The 20,613-nt window shown below is 40.5% G+C and overlaps 2 protein-coding genes across 3 annotated transcripts; one reads left to right on the top strand and one right to left on the bottom strand.

The window, feature by feature from the left end:
* Positions 1–6,993: 6,993 nt before the first annotated feature.
* LOC120742861 lies at positions 6,994–12,410 on the bottom strand. Its single transcript, XM_040046331.1, has 3 exons — positions 11,965–12,410; positions 7,294–11,878; positions 6,994–7,088 (listed from the first exon to the last, which is right to left on the bottom strand). The coding sequence occupies exons 2-3, from the start codon at positions 11,456–11,458 to the stop codon at positions 6,994–6,996; spliced, it is 4,260 nt and encodes a 1,419-aa protein (XP_039902265.1). The 5' UTR covers positions 11,459–11,878; positions 11,965–12,410.
* Positions 12,411–15,926: 3,516 nt separating this feature from the next.
* LOC120742927 (GDP-L-fucose synthase-like) lies at positions 15,927–19,608 on the top strand. 2 transcript variants are annotated; one of them, XM_040046456.1, is made up of 10 exons: positions 15,927–16,054; positions 16,493–16,635; positions 16,713–16,827; positions 16,935–17,063; positions 17,143–17,216; positions 17,607–17,740; positions 17,862–17,993; positions 18,089–18,168; positions 18,382–18,481; positions 18,580–19,608. In XM_040046456.1, exons 2-10 carry the CDS (start codon positions 16,499–16,501, stop codon positions 18,633–18,635), a joined length of 957 nt encoding a protein of 318 aa, XP_039902390.1. In that variant the 5' UTR covers positions 15,927–16,054; positions 16,493–16,498; the 3' UTR covers positions 18,636–19,608. The 2 variants fall into 2 exon arrangements, with proteins under 2 accessions (XP_039902390.1, XP_039902391.1); XM_040046457.1 differs by lacking the exon at positions 15,927–16,054 and adding an exon at positions 16,094–16,234.
* The last annotated feature ends 1,005 nt before the right edge of the window (positions 19,609–20,613 follow it).

The raw sequence follows: 20,613 nt of genomic DNA, 5'->3' as shown, positions 1-20,613 counted from the left end.
GTCAATTTTGAGCTCCAGTTCCTCCTTTAGCATTCTGCTGACTGCTGAGGACACCATTGCTGCTGTTAATTCCAGCCTTGGTATGGTTACAACTCTTGTGGGTGGAACTCTTGCTTTGCTCATGACTAAGGAGCAATGCACTTGGTCTTCACTCATCACCCGAACATATGAGCACTGACCATACCCACGATTGCTCGCATCTGAAAAGTGGTGGAGTTCTATTCTCTGGACTTTCCCAAGGCTTTCAGGTACAAAGCATCTTGGGATTTGGAGTCTCTGCAGGTTCTTCAGATCAGTGACCCAACTCTCCCATTGTGGCTTCAATTCACCAGGCAGTGGCTCATCCCATCCAATGCTCTTTAGACACATTTCCTGTAGAATTTTCTTTCCTATTAGAAGGAAAGGAGCCAAGAAGCCTAATGGGTCAAACACAGAGGCTATAATGGACAGAATTCCCCATCGTGTTACTGGTTTCTCCTCCAGGGCAACTTTAAAGGAGAAGGTGTCACTGCTTACACTCCACCTTACTCCCAACACAGTCTGAACTGGGAGTTCATGATGGCTGATGTCCACATCCTGGGCTCCACTAGCTCGTTCACTATGTGGAATTGACTCCAGGACTTCTCTGTTGTTGGATATGAACTTGTGGAGCCTTAGTCTTGCCTTTGCACACACCTTCCGCACATCTCTCACTAGTTCAATGGCTGCATTCACAGTTTTTACACTGATTAGCCCATCATCAACATAGAAACTACTTCTGATGAAGTTGGCTGCTGTGGGATGTTCCCTTTCATTTTGGCTCGCAAGATACTTCATTGCATAATTTGCGCAGCCTGGTGAGGAAAAGATGGACTTTCATGCGATATTCTTTTGGCTCTGTGTTTGTTTCACCATTTTCCCACCACAGGAATCGCAAGTAATTTCTGTCCTCTCTGTTTACATGAAATCTGTGAAACATCTTCTCTACCTCACAGATGATTGCAATTGGGTGTTGGCGAAATCGGCAGAGTACTCCAGTCAAACTGTTAATGAGATCAGGTCCAGTCAAGAGGTGATCATTCAGAGCTGTGCCACTGTACTTTGCAGAGCAGTCAAACACAACCCTGATTTTTTCCGGTTTTCTCGGGTGATAGACGCCTTGATGTGGAATATACCACATATTTCCTTCTCTGGGATCATCTTCAGCTCTTTCAGCATCACCTTCCTTGAAGACATTGTCCATGAACCTTGCATAATCGTCCTTAAATTTGGGATTTTTCTCAAACTTCCCTTTCAGGTGCTTAAGTCGCACCAGAGCCAGACGCTTATTTTCTGGCAGCTGAGGGCGTGCCTTAAAGGGAAGTGGCATCTCTAGGTGCCCATCAGCATTCTGGTGTATTTTCTCATTTAGCAGTTGCATGAACTGTATGTCATCTTGTAATATGCTCTTTTCTCCAGGAGCTGTGTCTTTGAAGTCTGATTCAAGCACTCTGATGATGGTGGCTGGTGTCAAGGGTGGAAGTTCCTTAACAGATAAGCGATGGCACAGGCCTGTCACTTCTGCTGATGTTGCCATTTTTTGTGAACTGCCAACAATGCTCCAGCCCAGGTCTGTCTTGATTGCATATGGCTCTTCGTCACCTCCTGCGATTACTTGCCGTGGTGCCAGTGCTCTAGGACAGTCGTAGCCTATTAACAGCCCGACCTTGCAATCCATTAACTCAGGTATCTCCTGTGCTATTCTGATTAGATGTTCCCATCTTTTGGCAGTTTCAGAGGTGGGAATGTGTGAACGTTCAAGTGGGATGAAGTCTCTGATATAGGCAAGTGGAAAGTTGATAAAGCTTTTGGAGGAAAACCCTCTAACTCTGAGCCCACTAACTCTTTCGCTCTGAACAATGGAATCTCTTCCCATCATAGTGGTTAGCTTTAACTTCACTGGCTCTAAACTCATCCCCATCTCCTCACATACCCCTTGATCTACAAAAGTGTTGCTACTCTGTGTATCTAATAGAGCATACACTAAGGTCTCTCTCTCTGGAGTGGTGGTTGAAGAAACCCACACAGGCACGATCATGGATGTGCTCCCACCATCTCCTCTGTCCATGCAACAAGAAAGTGCAGATATGTTTTCTTCTGCCTGCATTCTATGTGATGATGTGTTCATTGCAGTCTTTGGACGGTCTTCGTGAAGAGCTGTTGGATGATGTTTTTTTACAAACCCCACAAGTCGCCTTGCGCTTACAGTCTTTTGAATTGTGTCCTCTTCTGAGACAACCAAAGCACAGGTTATTGTCAAGTATGAACTTTCTTTTGTTCTCCACGGACATTTTAGCAAAGGTCTGGCATTTGTGAATAGAATGGCTTTCTCCACAGCAAATACATGTGACTGAGTTTGATGGCAAAGCATTTGCTTTTCTTTCTATATCAGGCTCATTTGAATTGTTCTCCACTCCGTTGTATCCTGTGGTTGTTCTCTCTGATGCTTTCACATTTGTGATGTATGCATTAGCCTTTGGACGCTTTATGTCTCTAGCTGACCTTTCTTCAGTGTGTTTCAAGGCATGAAATGATGTTACAGGATTGCATGCAACTTCCGCTTCTTGTGCAACAAAATCAGCAAATTGTTTGAAGCTTGGATATTCTTCTTTTTGCCGTAACTGCACTGTGACACGACGATTCCAACAACGGTAGACTTGTGCGTAACAAGCAAGCGAATAATGCAGAAAACAGACAGACAGGGAGAGACAAAGAGAGAGAGGGAGAGAGAGAGAGCTGTGCATGAAGTGTGATTTTATTGTGGTCGAAGCAAAACAGCAAAAGTCAGAGGGAATTCATGACGATGTTTATGTGAAGCATAGTTTGGATCTTCTTTTGCTGCTGGTTCGGTCAGTATTGTTTGGAGAGAGATAAAACTAACAGCTTTATGATCAGTGCAAAAAGGGCATGAACACACAGCGCGGACCCGCGGATCAGAATCAGCGAGCTATCGGCTTTCAGCCCCGACCGTCAGCTGAGAAAGGCGACATCTCACTGATTCTGATCCGCGGGTCGCGCTGTGTGTTCACGTCTTTGTGCAGAATCCGTGTTCCTGCTCGCATTTACTGTCTTAGCTGTTTGGTGGTTGTTGAAATTTTGTGATCTTTCACCAGAGATTCTGGCATTTCGGGCAAAATAAATTTATATTAAAAAATCGATTCAGGATTTTAATGAATCGATTTTACGTTATCCAAGCCAGAATCGATTTTAATCGATGAGTCGATTATAAAAACCCAGCCCTAGTCGGGAGATTGTAGTCCCAAATATTGACTGAGCATATTCTCTGTCTAGCACCATGTGAAGTCTCGCATTTTCTGCCTTAGCATCAAACTCTTCTTGCCCCACTTCACTCATACGTACTTTAAGTATTCTCATCAAGTCCGCTGTTACTGCTGTGCAGGAATCCATTTTTCTTCTAGTCTCAGTAGAAGGGGTTGACTGCGATCTCATATCTTCATATGTATTTTTCACTTGAGACTCTAGCCCTTCGACAGTATCCATCATGTCAGCTAATTCCTGGTCAGAGCACTCATCTTTAAGTTTGGAATGTGTAGTTTTAACTTGTTCTTTCCAGCTTTCATATAGTTTGATAAATTTACTCTCCTTCTGAGAGAACTCTTGTTGCTTAAGTTCTAGCATTTTGGGCGTTAACTTTCGCTCCCTTGAGGATTTCCTGGGCTCTAGTCTTGAAGTATTAGAGGCAGGCTTCTTCAACATTATCTGCTGGATTTCTATTTTAGCATGAATAGCACCTATGAGTAACTCCAATTTCTCCCTTTCAACATCATCAGTCTGTAATTTCAATTGTTCATTCAATCTACTTAGCTCTTCCTTAAGGGAATCAATTTGTTCTCTGCATTCTTCAATATGTGATTTTTCTGTGTTTACTGACATTGTACATGTTTCAGCAAACCTGCTGCATAAACAAGTTGTTGCTATATGTACATGCGATCCTGGCAAATATACAATTCTCAGTACAATCTGATTCTTGCAACAATTTGCTTAACTACACCCCTTGTTATTCTTCTTTTAAGTTGAACTCTTAAACATTTTTAGAACACTTTAAACAACACCACTTGTAAAATAAAAGGGAACACTTTGGCTATAATGACAGGTTGGTTACCTTTAACTCAGTACCTTTCTCATACAAAATAAATTATTATTTTAATAGACCTCTCCATGAAGTTGTGGATATATCACAGCCCAACCTGGCGCTGGCTGCAGAGCCGTTATCTTTTCCTTGAAGACCGCCAGGGATTTTACAGTTCTTGCTGTGTGCAGCTGCAGAGGAGATTTGCAGAGCTGTAGTTTATGATGGTCAATGTCGCCCTCTATTGGTGAAGTCATGGTCGTTGCCGTCCAAAGCGCCAATAATGGTGTTTCCTCTTTTTTAAGTTTCCAAGCCTCTTTTCCGTTGTGTTCTCGAACCACACACACTGCGCTGTCAAGAACGTTTCTTCTTTTCTTATTCTGGAACATGCATTGCTTCTAACGTCGAACTTCCAGCCACGTTGGCGGTACGTTTTCACTGTAACTACAGGGGTCCAACAAAGAATGGCCACGCATCATACTGATGTCTTCGGAAATTTATTTCTCTCTCTCTCTCCCTCTTATTGTCTTCAGACACCGTAAAAACTGAAGAAACACAAAGTTTACAACATAAATGTTTTGAGCTTATCAGTCTCTCATATCAATGTCTATGCCGGCTTGTACACATACACGAGAGACACGAGAGTTCTTCTTTACTGATGTTTACTGTGCTTCTCTTAACGTACAGGTACACCGTAGAACTGGTGAATACAAATGTACAAGAAAATTATATTTCAGCATTAAAACATATTACAATATAAAATTCACAAAATATAAACAAACATACCACTTTGGCCTGCAAGTAGACAAACCGGTGTAATTGGAACTTAGGGCTTATTTCTTCTTTCTTAGCTTGACTTTTACACAGCTAGACTGTCACCATGCGCAGCTTCTCTGACCTTACTTCCCAAAACAGGAAGTGACCTCTGCCCTTACCTTATACTTACAAAATTAACTGGTTACTTTCCATGTATCAAATTAACTTTACACCAATCCAGTAGGCAAAAAAGGAAAATGTTAACATGCTCAACACAAAAATAAAACATACAAAATAAAATGCGTTAGTTACATTATCATTACAAGAGCTCCGCCTAGTGGTCAAATACTAACATTTCACCAACTGTTACACTCCCACCATCACACTATCGCAACAGCATGTGTGATCCTAAAGGAATTTGACCCAACAATGAACTTAGCGAACGTTAACCAATAAACATTATGTTGAGTCTTTACTCTGCTTCAAGTAAAAGTATAGTCTTATGTATGGGTCTCTCTAAAATCGTCTTAGTTGTGTGCTTCCCCTTATTGTCTCTAGTAGAGTCACCGATGAGAAGCTTAACTTTTCTGACTCTGCCGTCAGCTCCTGGAGTGACTTCCACAACTTTGGCGAGTTTCCATTGATTTCTTGGAAGACAGTCTTCTTGTAATAACACAATGTCATTTATTTTTGCATTTCTTCTGTTTTTATTCCATTTGCTTCTCTGTTGCAAGTTTAACAGATATTCCTTTCTCCACCTTGTCCAAAATACATTCGCCAAATATTGTACTCGTTTCCATCTTTTCTGGAGGTAGAGATCTTCTTTAGCGAATTCTCCAGGTGGTGGTGAGATCACTGCTGACTTCATCGTCAAAATATGGTTGGGTGTCAACGGCTCCAGTCCTACAGGGTCGTTGATAGACTCTACCGTTAGTGGTCGACTGTTTACTATTGCCATAGCTTCATACATGAACGTTCTCAATGATGAAGTGTCTAATCTTGAAGCTGACTGGTCAAGAATGGATTTCAGAACATTTCTTATTGTCCGAATCTGCCTCTCCCAGACTCCTCCCATGTGGCTAGAAGCAGGTGGGTTGAAAATGAAAGTTATTCCCAGCTCTTTGACTTTCTCTTGAGTTGCTTACATTAGAAGCTCGTTTCTTGCACCGATAAAATTGGTGCCTTGATCACAATGCAGCTGACCTACGTTGCCACGTATTGCTATGAAACAACGGAGTGCATTGAGAAAACAGTCTGCACTGAGATCATCTAGAACTTCTATATGTATAGCTCTCGAGCACATACATGTAAACAAGAGTCCATATCTCTTCAAGTCTTTCCTCCCTTCTTTTACACAGAATGGTCCGAAGCAGTCCATACCGCTGTATGTAAATGGAGGGTAGCTTCCAGTCTTTCTGGTGGCAGGTCGCCCATCCTTTGTTCTTGATTGCCTTTCCTGTACTTTCTACATTTGACACATTTGTATATAAATGACAATACTTCAGTACTGCAGCCAATTATCCATATGCCATTGGACCGTATCTCATTTACTGTCATCCCTCGGCCTTGATGATGCGTCTTCTCATGAAAATGTTTGATGAGCAGGTGCGACACATGATGTTTCTTTGGCAGAATGGCTGGGTGTTTGATGTTGGGATGGATTGATGCTTTTGTAAGTCTTCCTCCTACCCTCAAGATATTGTGTTGATCAAGGAGTGGACTTAACTGAAGTAGCTTTGAGTGAGATGGTCTGACTTCCTCCTTATCCTTTATGATCTTAATTTCCTTTCCAAATGCTTCTTGTTGAACTGTCTGTATGATGAACTCCTCGGCTTCTTTCCTTTCTTCCAACGTAGTACTTTCATTGGACATTTCCTTTGAGTTCTTTGCATACTTTACACGTCGTCTTAATCTTGCAATTGCTTTCACAACTCTCGTCCAATCTGAGAATTTTTCCAGTCGTTCTAAAATGGATTTCTCTTCTTTTGCCTTAACTGCGAATACTGTTGTGACTTTGAGTTCTGGATCTTCGATACTGATCTCTTTCACTTTAGCATCTTCTTTTGGTAGTTCCTTTTGCCATAAAAAACTTGGTCCTGTGAACCAGTTGGACTGTACTAGTTCTTTTGTCATGACTCCACGTGACGCGTGATCTGCAGGATTTTGTTCAGAGGCAACATATCGCCATTGACTTGGTTCTGTACTTGATCTGATTCTCTGTATTCTGTTAGCAACGAATACATGAAAGCGCCTTGCATCGTTGTTAATATAACCAAGGACAACTTTGGAATCAGTCCAGTAGTACTCCTGAATATTTTGGATCTCCAATTCTCTCTTTAGAAAGTCAGCTGCTCTCGTAGCTACTACAGCCGCAGAAAGCTCCAATCTTGGGATGGTTGTCACTTTAGTAGGAGCGACTCTTGCTTTACCCATCACAAGAGTGCACTGTACTTCTCCAAACTTGGTCACTGTTCTCAAGTATGAGCACACACCATAACTGGTTACACTGGCATCAGAAAAGCTGTGTAACTCATACTGCTTCACTTGGTCAGATGTTGATGGGACATAACAACGTGATATCTTTATGGAGGACAGGTTCTGGAGGTCTCTGAGCCAAGCTTCCCATTGAGGCTTGAGATCTTCTGGAAGCGGCTCGTCCCAGTCCAGCTTTTCCTGACACATTCTTTGGAGGAGTTTCTTACCAACTAAAATGAACGGAGCGACGAATCCAAGTGGGTCGAATATTGAGGCCACTGTCGAGAGCACTCCTCTTCTAGTGAAGGGGTTATTCTTTACAATCACTCTGAACTGAAAGGTGTCTGAGCTTACACACCATTGGACCCCTAAAGCTCTTTCTATCTTTGGCTCTCCTAGTGCCAGATCCAGATCAGTTGCTCCTGCTACACATTCTTCCTTTGGGATAGCAGCAATCACTTCCTTGCTGTTGCTAATGAACTTGTGCAGGTGCAGCTTACCCGTGGCACACAGTTCTCTAGCTTCCTTTACAAGTTGAATAGCTTCTTGCACTGAATCCACACTCACCAAACCGTCGTCCACGTAGAAGTTGCGTTGCATGAACTTCACCGTGGCTTCACTGAACTTATTTTCACCTTGCGCAGCGACATGCTTGAATCCAAAGTTTGCGCATCCTGGTGAAGATGCTGCACCAAACAAGTGGACTCTCATGCGAAACACTGATGTGGACCTTTCCATGTTACCATCCTCCCACCATAGGAATCGGAGGTAATCTTGATCCTTTGGGGCAACATGAAACTGGTGAAACATGCGCTCCACGTCACACATGACAGCTACACGTCCTTTCCTGAAACGACACAGAACTCCAACAAGAGTATTTGTGAGGTCAGGTCCTGACAGGAGATGCTCGTTGAGCGATGTATTCTGGAACCTTGCAGAGCAATCAAAGACGACGCGGATCTTATTTGGCTTCTGCGGATGGTAGACGCCATGGTGAGGAATGTACCATGCTGGTTGATTATTTAGCTCAGCCTCTGGCACTTTCTCTGCGTCACCTCTCTTTATGATGTCTTGCATGAAAGTCACGTAGTCCTTGTAGTAGCGCTCGTCTTTTCTGAGACGCCTTTCTAAACACTTCAGTCTGTGTTCTGCACAAAGTTTGTTGTTTGGCAAGTCAGGTCTTTCTTGTCTGAAGGGTAGTGGCATTTCAAAGTGGCCATCTTGCCTTTGTTTTATGCCTTCTTTTACTTTGGCTAGAAACAGTAGATCTTCTTGTGACATTGACTCTTCTTCAACACCTTTTTCAACAAAGTCCATCTCTAGCACATTAAGTATCTCGGCTGGAGTAAGTATTTCTTTGACTTTGTTTCTGCTTACAAAGTGAACTTCCGTTTTGAGCTTGTGAGCTGGTCCTACAGCTGGCAAGACTTGTCTAACAATAACACGATGGCTTACTCCTATTTCATCTTCACAATCACCTTCAGAGTCACTGTAGCCAATGATGCTCCAGCCAAGCAAAGCTTTCTGTGCAAATGGCTGGTCTCGATCACCACTGACCACCGCTAGAGGGAGCAATGCTTGAGGACAGTTATATCCGATCAGTGGTCCAACTTCACAATCAAGCTTGGGAGCCATCTCCTTTGATAAATGTTTCAAATGTGACCAGTTCTCTGCTGTTTTGTTTGTGGGAATATGTGATCTGTTAGCAGGAATGTAGTCTCTGGTATAGCTTGTTGGTAGTTTGATTCTCGTTTCAGAGTAAATGCCTCTTACTTGTAAGTCCTTTAACTTGCTGCTTGAAACAACTTTTGTTTTGGACGTTATAGTGGAAATCTTGAGTTTAACTGGCTCTAACATGGCGTTGAGCGACTGAGCTGTGTCTTTCAAGATGAAAGTGGTGTCACTTTGAGTATCGAGCAAAGCATACACCAACTTTTCATTCTCTGGTTCATCCACAGTGGATACATAAACTGGGATAACTGAGGAAGTACAACCTTTTGACTTTTGTTGCACAACTCTGTTGGATGTAACTTGGTTAGATACTTGCTCTTGTACTTCAGAAACCTCTGTTTCCTGGTTAGCCTTAAATTGTTGTTGGTTATTCTTTCTTTGTTCCTTGTCTCTTTTCTCTCTGTCTTGATGTAGACAAGTTGGGTGAGGCTTTTGGCATTTGTCACACACACTTCTGGAAGTGCAGTTCTTAGAGTTATGACCAGTCTTGAGGCAACCAAAGCACAGTTTTTCAGACTGCACAAACTTTACTCTCTCTTCAACTGACTTGTCCATTATCTTGCGACATTTCTGAAGCGTGTGACCAGGTTTCTTACAAAAGAGACATGTGACATTTGTCCTTTCACTAGAGCTTGTACTAAGTGACTTAGCATTCAGCATGTAGTTTCTTTTGGGCTTTTCTTTGAATGCATGCTTGTCTTGTTCAGTTGGCTTTATTGCAGGCAGAGAAGTGATAGGATTACATGCAATTCTTGCTTCTTTATTCAGGAATTTGACAAAATGACTAAAATCTGGGAACATTCTGTGTTCATCTTGAAATTCTGTCACCATTCTGTTCCACCGTGCGCTTAGCCAATCAGGCAGCTTTGCAGCTATCCTCTGATTTTCCACACAGTCATGCAAAACTTGTAAACCTTGAACATAAGGTATGGCTGACTCAACACTGCTTAGAAAATCTGCAAACTCACGTAGATCTTTAGTGTCTTTGTTGTTAATTTTTGGCCATGACTGAATCTTGTCACGATATGATTTGCCTATCACAAAGGGATCTCCAAACCTGTCGTTGAGTATCTCCCAGGCAGCATGATAAGCGGTGTCTGTTCCAACCAGAAAGTGTCCTTCAATAGCCTTCTTCGCTGAACCTCCAACATACTTTCTCAGGAAGAATAGCTTTTCTTGAATTGGCAGATTCTTGCGGTCAACTAATGTTTGAAAAGACAACTTCCAGTCATTATACTGCAGTGGATCACCTGTGAAGACTGGAGGCTCTGGGATTGGGATTCTGTTTGCAGTGATAGCTTCAGCGAGCATCCTTACAAGATCAGTGGAGGGCGTTTCATTTGCACTACGAATTGCTGTTTGAGGGACAGAGGCTTGGAGAGGTGCAGTTTGTTGCGGAGCTCTAACTTGAGAGGGGATGAATGGTTTCGAGTTCACATTTGGAAAGCTTGGTTGCGGGAAGGAACTATCTCGTCTTACTTGGGAATGAACAGGAGATTTGTCTTCATCCTCACTATTCACACTTTCAGCATACACTTTCAGTCTTGCTTGTGCTACATTACGCTTTTGCAATTCTCTCAAAAGTTCCACTTCCTTTCTCTTTTCATCTAACCTTGTCTTTATTGAGGTGCTCTCAGTTAGAAATTGAGCTCTTTTCCTTGCATCCTCAACTTCAAGTTCTCTGATTTCTTCCTCACACTGATGCTGTGTTTTCATTATTTTAATGACTTCTTCTGTAGCTGCTACATCAGCTGCAGCTTCTTGTCTTTGTTGTAGTGTGACCAGAGATGATTGCTTTGACATTCCAGAGACAGACCTTGACTTATATGTGATCCTTGAAGAAGCGCTGGATGAACTGCTGTCATACACGGACTCTGAATCAGGCCAGGGTATACTATTTGGATCACCATCTTCTTCTAAAAGGCACCGAGCCTTTGCTCTGGCAGTTTCACTGATAGCCATGCACACATCACATCTTCTGCGCATTTCAATATCAGGACTTTGTATTTTTCTGATCTCATCATGAATGTTACAGATGTCAGTCATACTAGTGTCTATAACACTTACAGCTTCAGGTATTAACTCAATGTCTTTACTCTTCACCATTCTTTTAAATAAGTTTATGTGGTATTTCCACTTCTTGTAAACTCGCTCAAAATTGTTTGTCAAGTCATTTAACTTGGCTTCTTGTAAGGATTGTCCCTTTTCAGTAAGAGTGCGTGTGCGCTGGCTTCTGCGTAAGCTTTCTGACTGTGTGCCTTCAGTAAATACTGAGCACTGTGGAGTTTCTTCTCCATTTGTCTGCACTTTACTTTCATCATTTTGAAAATTATCATCAGTACTTTCTTCTTCAGTGGGCTGTATTGCATCTTCATTTTCATCTGCCATGTTGTCTTAATAGTATTTTCACTTGACTTTAACATTTACTTGATAAATCTTGATTTTAGCTGCTCCTTAATATGAAAGGTCACTTTGAATTTCAAATGGAACTGAGGCTTGATAACAATTTACAAGTGCTTTGTTACTTCCAAGACACGGACTTTTGTGCTTGCTTGACTATTTTTCACTTGTTAGCTTGCTTCTTTACGTATTCAATGCATTTGCTGGAGCATGTGATACTTCTCTTGCTAGTAGCTTCTCTTGCTAGTAGCGTCTCTTGCTAGTAGCGTCGGTCCAACCATCTCGTTGCCTTCTCCGGAGCAGTGGAGTGTTCTACTATGCCGGCTTGTACACATACACGAGAGACACGAGAGTTCTTCTTTACTGATGTTTACTGTGCTTCTCTTAACGTACAGGTACACCGTAGAACTGGTGAATACAAATGTACAAGAAAATTATATTTCAGCATTAAAACATATTACAATATAAAATTCACAAAATATAAACAAACATACCACTTTGGCCTGCAAGTAGACAAACCGGTGTAATTGGAACTTAGGGCTTATTTCTTCTTTCTTAGCTTGACTTTTACACAGCTAGACCGTCACCATGCGCAGCTTCTCTGACCTTACTTCCCAAAACAGGAAGTAAGGTCTTATACTTACAAAATTAACTGGTTACTTTCCATGTATCAAATTAACTTTACACCAATCCAGTAGGCAAAAAAGGAAAATGTTAACATGCTCAACACAAAAATAAAACATACAAAATAAAATGCGTTAGTTGTGTGGATGCTTTAAGCATCCACACTATTGAGTTCCTTCTTGGTGTTTCCGTACACTTTTCGCCGTGGATCTACTTCCACAATTTTCAGCCGATTTTCACCGTTCAAATTTTAAACTATTCTGCTATTTCTGCTAATGACGGCTATGTCTTTTGGTATTTTTCGCTATTATACTTTTTAAAATATTAAGCTTTTTTCCTTTAATTTGAAATGAATGGGAAACTTCTGCAATTCTGCTAAAAATTTCTTGTTTTTGAAACTTAACTACTTCCTCATATTTTCACGTAGAACAACCATTCAAACTTTAAAATGTTCTCAAATTATTGGGCTGTTCAGGTATAAATCAGCTTTTTCAAATCTTTTACCGTTTTACTTTTATGCCTCCTAAAGTTTTGAGTTGCAAAATTTTGATTTTTCACAAAATACATGCGTTGTTATGGTTGCTATGCACTTGGCTTCCAGTGTGCCACTGAAGGTTTCGCAGTCTTCTCTTCATGTCCAAACAACTTCTTGCTACTTGCTCAAATTTCACTCAACTTCCACATATTATACATCAAAACGTAGGTATTTTTGCTGGCTTTCTGAAAATGTCACTATCATTGTTGTGGAATTGATAGAATTTTGGCAAATCTCCTCAGACCAACAGAAAGTTGGAAAACTCTCCATAGAAAGTCAATGGAGAGTTTGTTCAAAATCACCGCTTGATTTCTGTAATGAGAGGCATTTTCGAATCGTCATATCTCCTTAACGAAGCAAAGTTAAGACATGAGGCTTGTCCCAGTATATCTTCAGACACTCCTGACGCTCACAATTCAAGAATTTCTTTCTCACCTATTACCGTTCTGAAATGAGTTAGACTTGTTTGAGGGTAGGAAATCCGTCCTTCGCTCAGATTTCTTCAGATTTCAAACTCTGGAAATGAACCACTTTTTTCTCTCGTCATATCTTTTTAATGGATTTCCACAGAGACCTGAAAATTTCCATGATTGTTCACCAAAGCCTGCTGTCTCTTACAGTGAAAGAATGATATTGATACTCCAAATAGATTTAGAGTTAGAAAGCGTTGTTTGAGGGCAAGTCAAGGCAGTTTTTGCTTTGCTCTACTCAGTTATGGTGCATTAGAAGTCAAATATCTTTAATAATTCATATTTTAATGATAAATTGTCAACACTTTAAGATTCCCCCATCTCTTCTGAACAAAACGGTGTAAGAATGACCGTTCTAGCCCCTACGGTTAGGAAATTATGGTCATTTGTTTGAGGGGAGTTGTCATTATGAGAAATAGACTGCAAAAATCCTGTGTCTCTCTGTGCTGCGTGCACCTGTTTTGGCGGGAAAAAGTGCACAGCCTCTCTGATTGGTAGATTCAAATTCAGCAGCTTGCTTCTCTCTCCCTGTGTGTGTGTGTGTGTGTGTGTGTGTGTGTGTGTGTGTGTGTGTGTGCATGAGAGAGAGAGAGAGAGAGAGAGAGAGAGAGAGAGAGACCCTCTTTAGGGCAGCATCTCATTGTTGGAAAAAAATATAATATATTCAGACTGGTTGACTGGCATAGACCCTCCATGTGTCTCTCTCTCTGTGCATTTGTGTATACATATTTGATTTTGTGTGTATCTGTTGGCTGTTCCTTCTTGTTTTTTAAATTTATTTTTATTTCTTTATTTTTTTTTCACAGGTGAACAATAATTAGTTTTGAGGGAACTTAACCATGTTCCGTTTTTTTTTTCAGCTTGTCATCTTACTTTTATAGTATTTTCACTTAAGTTATTACTATTCTGCTCAATCATAGTATTTGTTCTAAATCATTGTTATTATGCTATATTGTAGTATTTCTGCTAAATCATACTATTTCTACTATATTATATTTTTCTTTCTAAATACAGCATTTCTGCTATATAATTGTATTTCTGCTATGTTATAATATTTGTGCTAAACCAGAGTATTTGTGCTAAAACATAGTATTTCTGCCAAATGATAGTATTTCTGTCAAATTATAGTATTTGTGCTAAAACATAGTATTGATTTAAAATTACAATATTCATAGTTCATCACAGTGTCTCTGGTAAATCACAGAATTTCTGCTCTGTTGTACTATTTTTCTAAATCATAGTGTTTCTGTAATGCTTAAGTATTTTTGGCTAAATATATTCTTTCTGTTATCTTATACTATTTCTCCTAAATTCTTGTATTTTTGAGAAGTTATCATGTTTCTGGTAAGTTACAACAAAGTTCTGCTATGCTATTGTATTTCTGCCAAGTATTATGTTTCCTCTAAGATATTGCAGTTCTGCTAAGTTATTCCATTTTAGCAAAGTTCCTTTGCTTCTGCAAAGTTTTTACAATTTCTGCAACTTTTCAGCTTTTTCAGCTAGTTTTTGCAGACAGCTTCAGCTTTAAAGCATCCACACAGCATTTTCGCAGGAAATGCAAATTTTTCTAGTTACATTATCATTACAAGAGCTCCGCCTAGTGGTCAAATACTAACATTTCACCAACTGTTACAATGTCCATAAACAGTCTTATGCAAGCAGAACAGAAAAAAATGCACAATAATGGATATCACAAAAATGTCCTCTCATTACCAGTGTAGAACACGTATGCAACATTATACAAACAATATACATGAAACCATACCGTGTGCGCCTCTTGGACCACATGCAGAATAACATTAACGCTGAGGCTGTAGATGTATCTGTAGCCATGTATCCATGCTAGCTCCACAATGCCATGGTTGTGCTCTCAACCGAACTCTGGTCATGTGACAATTACAAACTTTACAGCACTTTACATATTTAACAAACCCATATTTTGTAATCACATATTTTAGACATGTTTTTTAATTAATGTTAAACTTTTATCATCTTATCTTATAAATAAATGAACTAAATTAAGCATGAATCTATCACAGAAACATGAAATAACCAACTTTATTTTAACTGTCTCAGGGACAGTTACACTCCCACCAAATTACTATGATTTATGAAATCTGTAAATAATTTGAATAAATCTAGGAATTTACAGAACCAAACAGTACTTAATTGTGACAAACTTGCAAGTCAATCCTAATACTTTAACCATCCCATACACATTTACAGAAGTTCCACTGGAACATTCTAGTTACTTTCTATTAGGACCACTAATTTATGTATAGGGCGTTCAAGAGTGGATGGTTTATTGAGCCTTTCACCCTCTTTCGATAGTTTTCTATTTCCTAGTTGTATTCTGGCTTTCCGAACCAGACCATCTTCATCTTTGCAAACATCCAGTACTCTCCCAAGCTTCCATTCACTGCGAGGGATTCCTTCGTCTTTCACAATGACAATGTCGCCTATTCTAACATTTCGTCTTGGAGAGTGCCAGCGTTGTCTTAGTGTGATGTTTGAGAGGTACTCATTCCTCCATCTACTCCAGAATTTTTAATTAATGTTAAACTTTTATCATCTTTTCTTATAAATAAATGAACTAAATTAAGCATGAATCTGTCACAGAAACATGAAATAACCAACTTTATTTTAACTGTCTCAGGGACAGTTACAACCTGAGTAACGTAAAAATGAAACTAGATGTTATTGGTATACTGCAAAAGGACTCTAGAAGTAAACGTTATCAGACCTTACTTCAGTTTTTAAAAGAGAATAAATGGCTTAGGGGGAATTGAGGGTTTTTTTTCTTTCGAGCGACGTTCCAGTCACATTCCACACCAGTTGGTGGCGGTAATGCACCATTCAGTTCTTTGACAACCGCCAATTAAATTTCGAAGAAGAAGGAAGAGGCGACGAAGAGAAGAAACCGGCTTCTCTGTTCTGTTCTCAGCTTTCAAACAGGTAAAAGAGTTGTTGTTTTTTTAATGCTAGCTTATTTGTTTAACTCTGAGTTAACGAGGATTTCTAGCACTGATATGTCGCTTTTAGGAAGAAAAGTAAACTTACGAGGTAATCAGTTTTTTACTTTGTCGAGTTCCAAGGAACGATGACGGCGATCATCGCCACCTAACAGCTAATAAGGTTAGCTTGTCTGAATGGTCGTGTGCGGTGTACGTGGCACATATGCAACTATATATGTACAAAATCTGCTCGTTTTGTACGGGTCAGATCACCTCAGATAAAAATCAGGAAGCATCTAACAAATGGCAAACGTTACTGCATGAAAACACAGATAAACCTGTTAGCTTTAGAAAGTTTGCCGATGTTTATAGCTTGTATCTAAATCAGAGTTTCCCTGTGATTCGTCCTGTGCTGAATTGTTCATGTTCCACTACCTAGATAAACATGAGCGATCCCATGAGGGTGTTGGTGACAGGTGCATCCGGGTTGGTGGGCAGGGCCATACAGCATGTGGTGAAAGAAGGAGGAGCCAAGGAAGGGGAGGAATGGATATTCCTGTCCTCCAAAGATGCCAACCTCATGTGAGAGTTGCTCCGCTTCAAGATAAAATGCTGTCACATGTTTTGATACTATTAACCTGCTGGTGGCCTCTCCTCAGGAATATGGGCCAGACCCGGGCAGTGTTTGAGAAACACCGGCCTACGCACGTCATCCACCTGGCTGCTATGGTTGGAGGGCTTTTCAAGAACATGAAATATAACCTGGACTTCTGGGTATGAGGAACCTGTTCATCTAATTAACTCATTTAATAGAAATGCTATGATCGTAGACTATCTAGATTCATGTTTTTGATGCTCATCCTGCTTTATTTACTTTCCAGAGGAACAACATTTACATCAATGACAATGTGCTGCAGGCAGCGCATGAAGCGGGCGTGGTCAAGGTTGTTTCCTGCTTGTCCACCTGCATCTTTCCTGATAAGACGACCTATCCTATTGACGAGACCATGGTGAATATACCTCCCTGCTCTTTCTGTGCATCAGCACATTTGGAAAAGAGCAGCTCACATGCGCTTCTCTTTACTACAGATCCACAACGGTCCACCTCATGAGTCCAACTTTGGCTACGCCTATGCAAAGAGGATGATTGATGTCCACAACAGGTACGTTATGTCTTTTATGTGTCATTTCTATCCTCTACCGCATTGTGCTTTCTCTCAGCTCTCAAATCCCTCCCTGGCAGACTGGTTTAGAACAGTTCTAATTATTTTCAAGAAGTCCAGCAAGGAAGTTGTTGTCTTAAAAGATCAACAAATGCAGGGTATTTCAAAGGGGTAAAACAATCATGATCTTGCGGCTGACCAACATAATCCCAACAGTTTTTAGTTATACTTCTGTTTAGCATGTGTATAGTTTCACAGGACATATTAGTGTTTGAGAATTCTCCAATACTGTTATGTGTCACCCTCGCATGATGTCTCTGCCTATTTTTCAGGAAATGCATTTAAAACTTTCAGCCTCATGACATTTTTTTTCCTGTGTGTGCTTCACAGAGCGTATTTACAGCAGCATGGGCGTTGCTATACAGCTGTGATTCCCACTAATGTGTTTGGTCCTCATGACAACTTTAGCATCGAAGATGGTCATGTGCTACCAGGTCTTATACATAAAGCATACATTGCTCAAAGTAAGTTGTGGATTTTTAAGTCCCTAACCCCATTGTCATTCCAGCATTTCTCTTTAAGCATTTACAAGTTTTTGGTGGTGTAAATGGACATGTGACTTCATCTACATGTTGTACTGTTCAGAGGGGGGGAAACCCTTGGTGGTCTGGGGCTCTGGCACACCTAGAAGACAGTTCATCTACTCTTTGGACCTGGCTCGTCTTTTCCTCTGGGTCCTGAGGGAGTATCCAGAAGTTGAGCCAATCATTCTCTCTGGTGAGTCCTCATAGACTCTATGACTCTTTGACTATTCAATGATGATGGCAGTTTAAGGATAAGTGTTCTTATAATGCTACATCTGTTGCTTCCAGTTGGTGAGGAAGATGAAGTGTCCATCAAAGAAGCAGCAGAAGCTGTTGTTGATGCATTGGGCTTTAAAGGAGAAGTCGTGGTATCCTTTCAGTAATGCAAGTTATTTGTTTTTGACAGTGGATTTGGAAGATTAACGTTAAATTCAGTTCAGTTTTATTTATATAGCGCTAAATCACAACAGCAGTCGCCTCAAAGCGCTTTATGTTGTAAAGTAAAGACTGTAGACTACTATAGAGAAAACCCCAACATTGCTTCTTGTTGTCTCATTGTTTCCTTTACCCATGACATTCAGTTTGACACCAGTAAAGCAGATGGACAGTTCAAAAAGACGGCCAGCAATGCAAAGCTGTGCCGGTATCTGCCAGACTTCACTTTCACCCCCTTCAACCAAGGTGCGGCTGATGTAAAGCTTGACATTTAGATGCTAACAGTGTAGAAATTTCAAAAGACTCCATCAGTTACTGACTTGCCTGGTTCTTTTCACTTGCAGCTTTAAAGGAAACCTGTGATTGGTTTGTTGCCAACTATGACACAGCCAGGAAGTGAGAAGACTGCCAAAAAAAATCAGTGCTAATTCTTGTTTCATCTGCTGTTGTGTTGGTAAAGAGTCTGGTGGTGGAGAGAGAGCTCGTGGAAAACAAAGTGCTTCACAGCACAAACACAAGGCAGTTGGTGTTGAGTCTTACTGTTGTTGCCCTCTTTCTGCAGCACCATACTGTTTTGTGCTGAATGTTGGGTGCAGGACCTGGGACCCCTTTTCTGTACATGGACTCTATTTAGCTGGATTCAATCGTGGATGATTTGTCAGAATACCAGTTTGAAAAGTATTGGACTGAAATGATGCCACCGAGCCATGGTGCCATTATTCTTGTGTCAGGAACTGGTTAGAATCCTTGTCTGTGTATAAAAGGTGGGTGTAGCTGCAGGGTCTAAATTGTGAGCTAATGCAGAAGTGCCTTAAACCTGTATTCTTTTTAATGGCCAGCAGGGGGTGACTCCTGCAATTGTAAAAAGCAGTCCAGTCATGTAGAAATCTTTGCTCATCCACAATCTGTGACCTCAGTAAACACTTTCCTTATGAGTTTGAGCTCTGTAGCTAGATTGAAGTGTTAGTGATTATAAAGAGACGTTAAATGACAAGTCTGTACCTTACCTCGTCACATCTGGTTTCAAAACACCAAATTGATGATTGCAAAAATCGCAACAGCTTCACTAAGCAAAGGGTAAAATCACAGTAGTGAAGTCCATCTATTGTATACTGGCTATGGTTGTGATTGTGGACTCAGTGTTAGAGAAGCATTTTCAAGAGACCACTGCAAATCATGATCATTTAGCATACTTCTGTACTTGCATTTAGAGGTGCCCCTCAGTCAATAGGAAATAATACACATATGAAAGTTGCTACTAGTCTGTAGTAGGAGACAAAAATAATTTCCTTTCACGGCTCAACACAGCTATAAAATAAAATTGAGAAATTGTACTGCAAGGCCTTAAAGTCATCACTGCTGAATCCGTCCAGCTGCTGTGAGGAAGAGCGTTCTTCTTCTACGCCAGGGGTGCCCAATCCCGGTCCTCGAGAGCTACCGTCCTGCAGCTTTTAGATGCATCCTTGTTCCCACACACCCGAATCAAATGAATGGCTTGTTATCAGGCCTTTGCCAAACATGATGGCATGCTGAAGAGATCAAACCATTTGATTCAGCTGTGTTGGAGTAGGGATGCATCTAAAAGCTGCAGGATATTAGCTCTCGAGGACTGGGATTGGGCAGCCCTGTTCTACGCCCTCTAAATTCAGGTGCTTTCAGCTGGTTTTCCCATTTAGGCGCTCTTTGTATTTGCTTTTAAAAGGACTGACATTAATTGTGCTGTAAAAGAAAGCTTTTCTGCCATTTTTCTACTGTCCCTCACTACATTTTTCTCTAGTCGAATTTTAAAGGGTACTGACTGAGCTACATGTAAGCTTGGATGTCTTTTTTTTTTTTTTTTTTTTTTTTTCCTTCCCTCCCAGTTTTAACTTAAATTGCAGAGTTGCTGATTGTGGTTTCCAGTATCAGTGTTACCAGCAAGAAGAGTTCAGTCATCTCAGATTTAATCCAACTGTTTTAATCTAAACTAGATCATCCAGCTGAGCATGGAACGTTTTAGGAACGTACAGATCGTGGGGTCTACTGTCCTTCAGTAAAAGAAAAATGATGTCATCGTCTATTCTACGACCCGTATGAAGAAGTTTTAGAGTTTTATTCACTGTGGTAGCGTTAATCATTTCAGCTGGGAAATTATGGGCTCAAAATGTGGTCATAAATATTTTGTACTTGTAAATCAGTTTCGTATGTGTAAAAAGAATTTGTGTGTGTAAAAAAAAAAAAAAAAAAAAAAAAAAGTGTGTGTGTGGACTTAGCCAAAAAAAAAACCCTGCAAGTTACAAGTATGAATTTTGACCCAATTTTTCCTTCCTTTCATCTGATTGGTCAATGTCATGTCAATCACAAATGTAACAATCCGAGAACAGATGGGTTTGGCTGTC

This window comes from Simochromis diagramma, unplaced genomic scaffold (assembly GCF_900408965.1).
Source record: "Simochromis diagramma unplaced genomic scaffold, fSimDia1.1 OVJJ01000553.1, whole genome shotgun sequence".
Taxonomy (NCBI): domain Eukaryota; kingdom Metazoa; phylum Chordata; class Actinopteri; order Cichliformes; family Cichlidae; genus Simochromis; species Simochromis diagramma.
This window is presented reverse-complemented; position numbering and strand designations above follow the sequence as displayed.

Excerpts from the sequence above, each read along its gene's own strand:
- LOC120742927 (XM_040046456.1), top strand. The coding sequence starts at position 16,499 with ATGAGCGATCCCATGAGGGTGTTGGTGACAGGTGCATCCGGGTTGGTG. Across the intron at positions 17,217-17,606 it reads ATGATTGATGTCCACAACAG|AGCGTATTTACAGCAGCATG; the intron begins GTACGTTATGTC and ends TGTGCTTCACAG. Across the intron at positions 18,482-18,579 it reads TTTCACCCCCTTCAACCAAG|CTTTAAAGGAAACCTGTGAT; the intron begins GTGCGGCTGATG and ends TTTCACTTGCAG.
- LOC120742861 (XM_040046331.1), bottom strand. The coding sequence starts at position 11,458 with ATGGCAGATGAAAATGAAGATGCAATACAGCCCACTGAAGAAGAAAGT. Across the intron at positions 7,089-7,293 it reads ACAGTGCACTCTTGTGATGG|AATACAGAGAATCAGATCAA; the intron begins GTAAAGCAAGAG and ends CGTTGCTAACAG.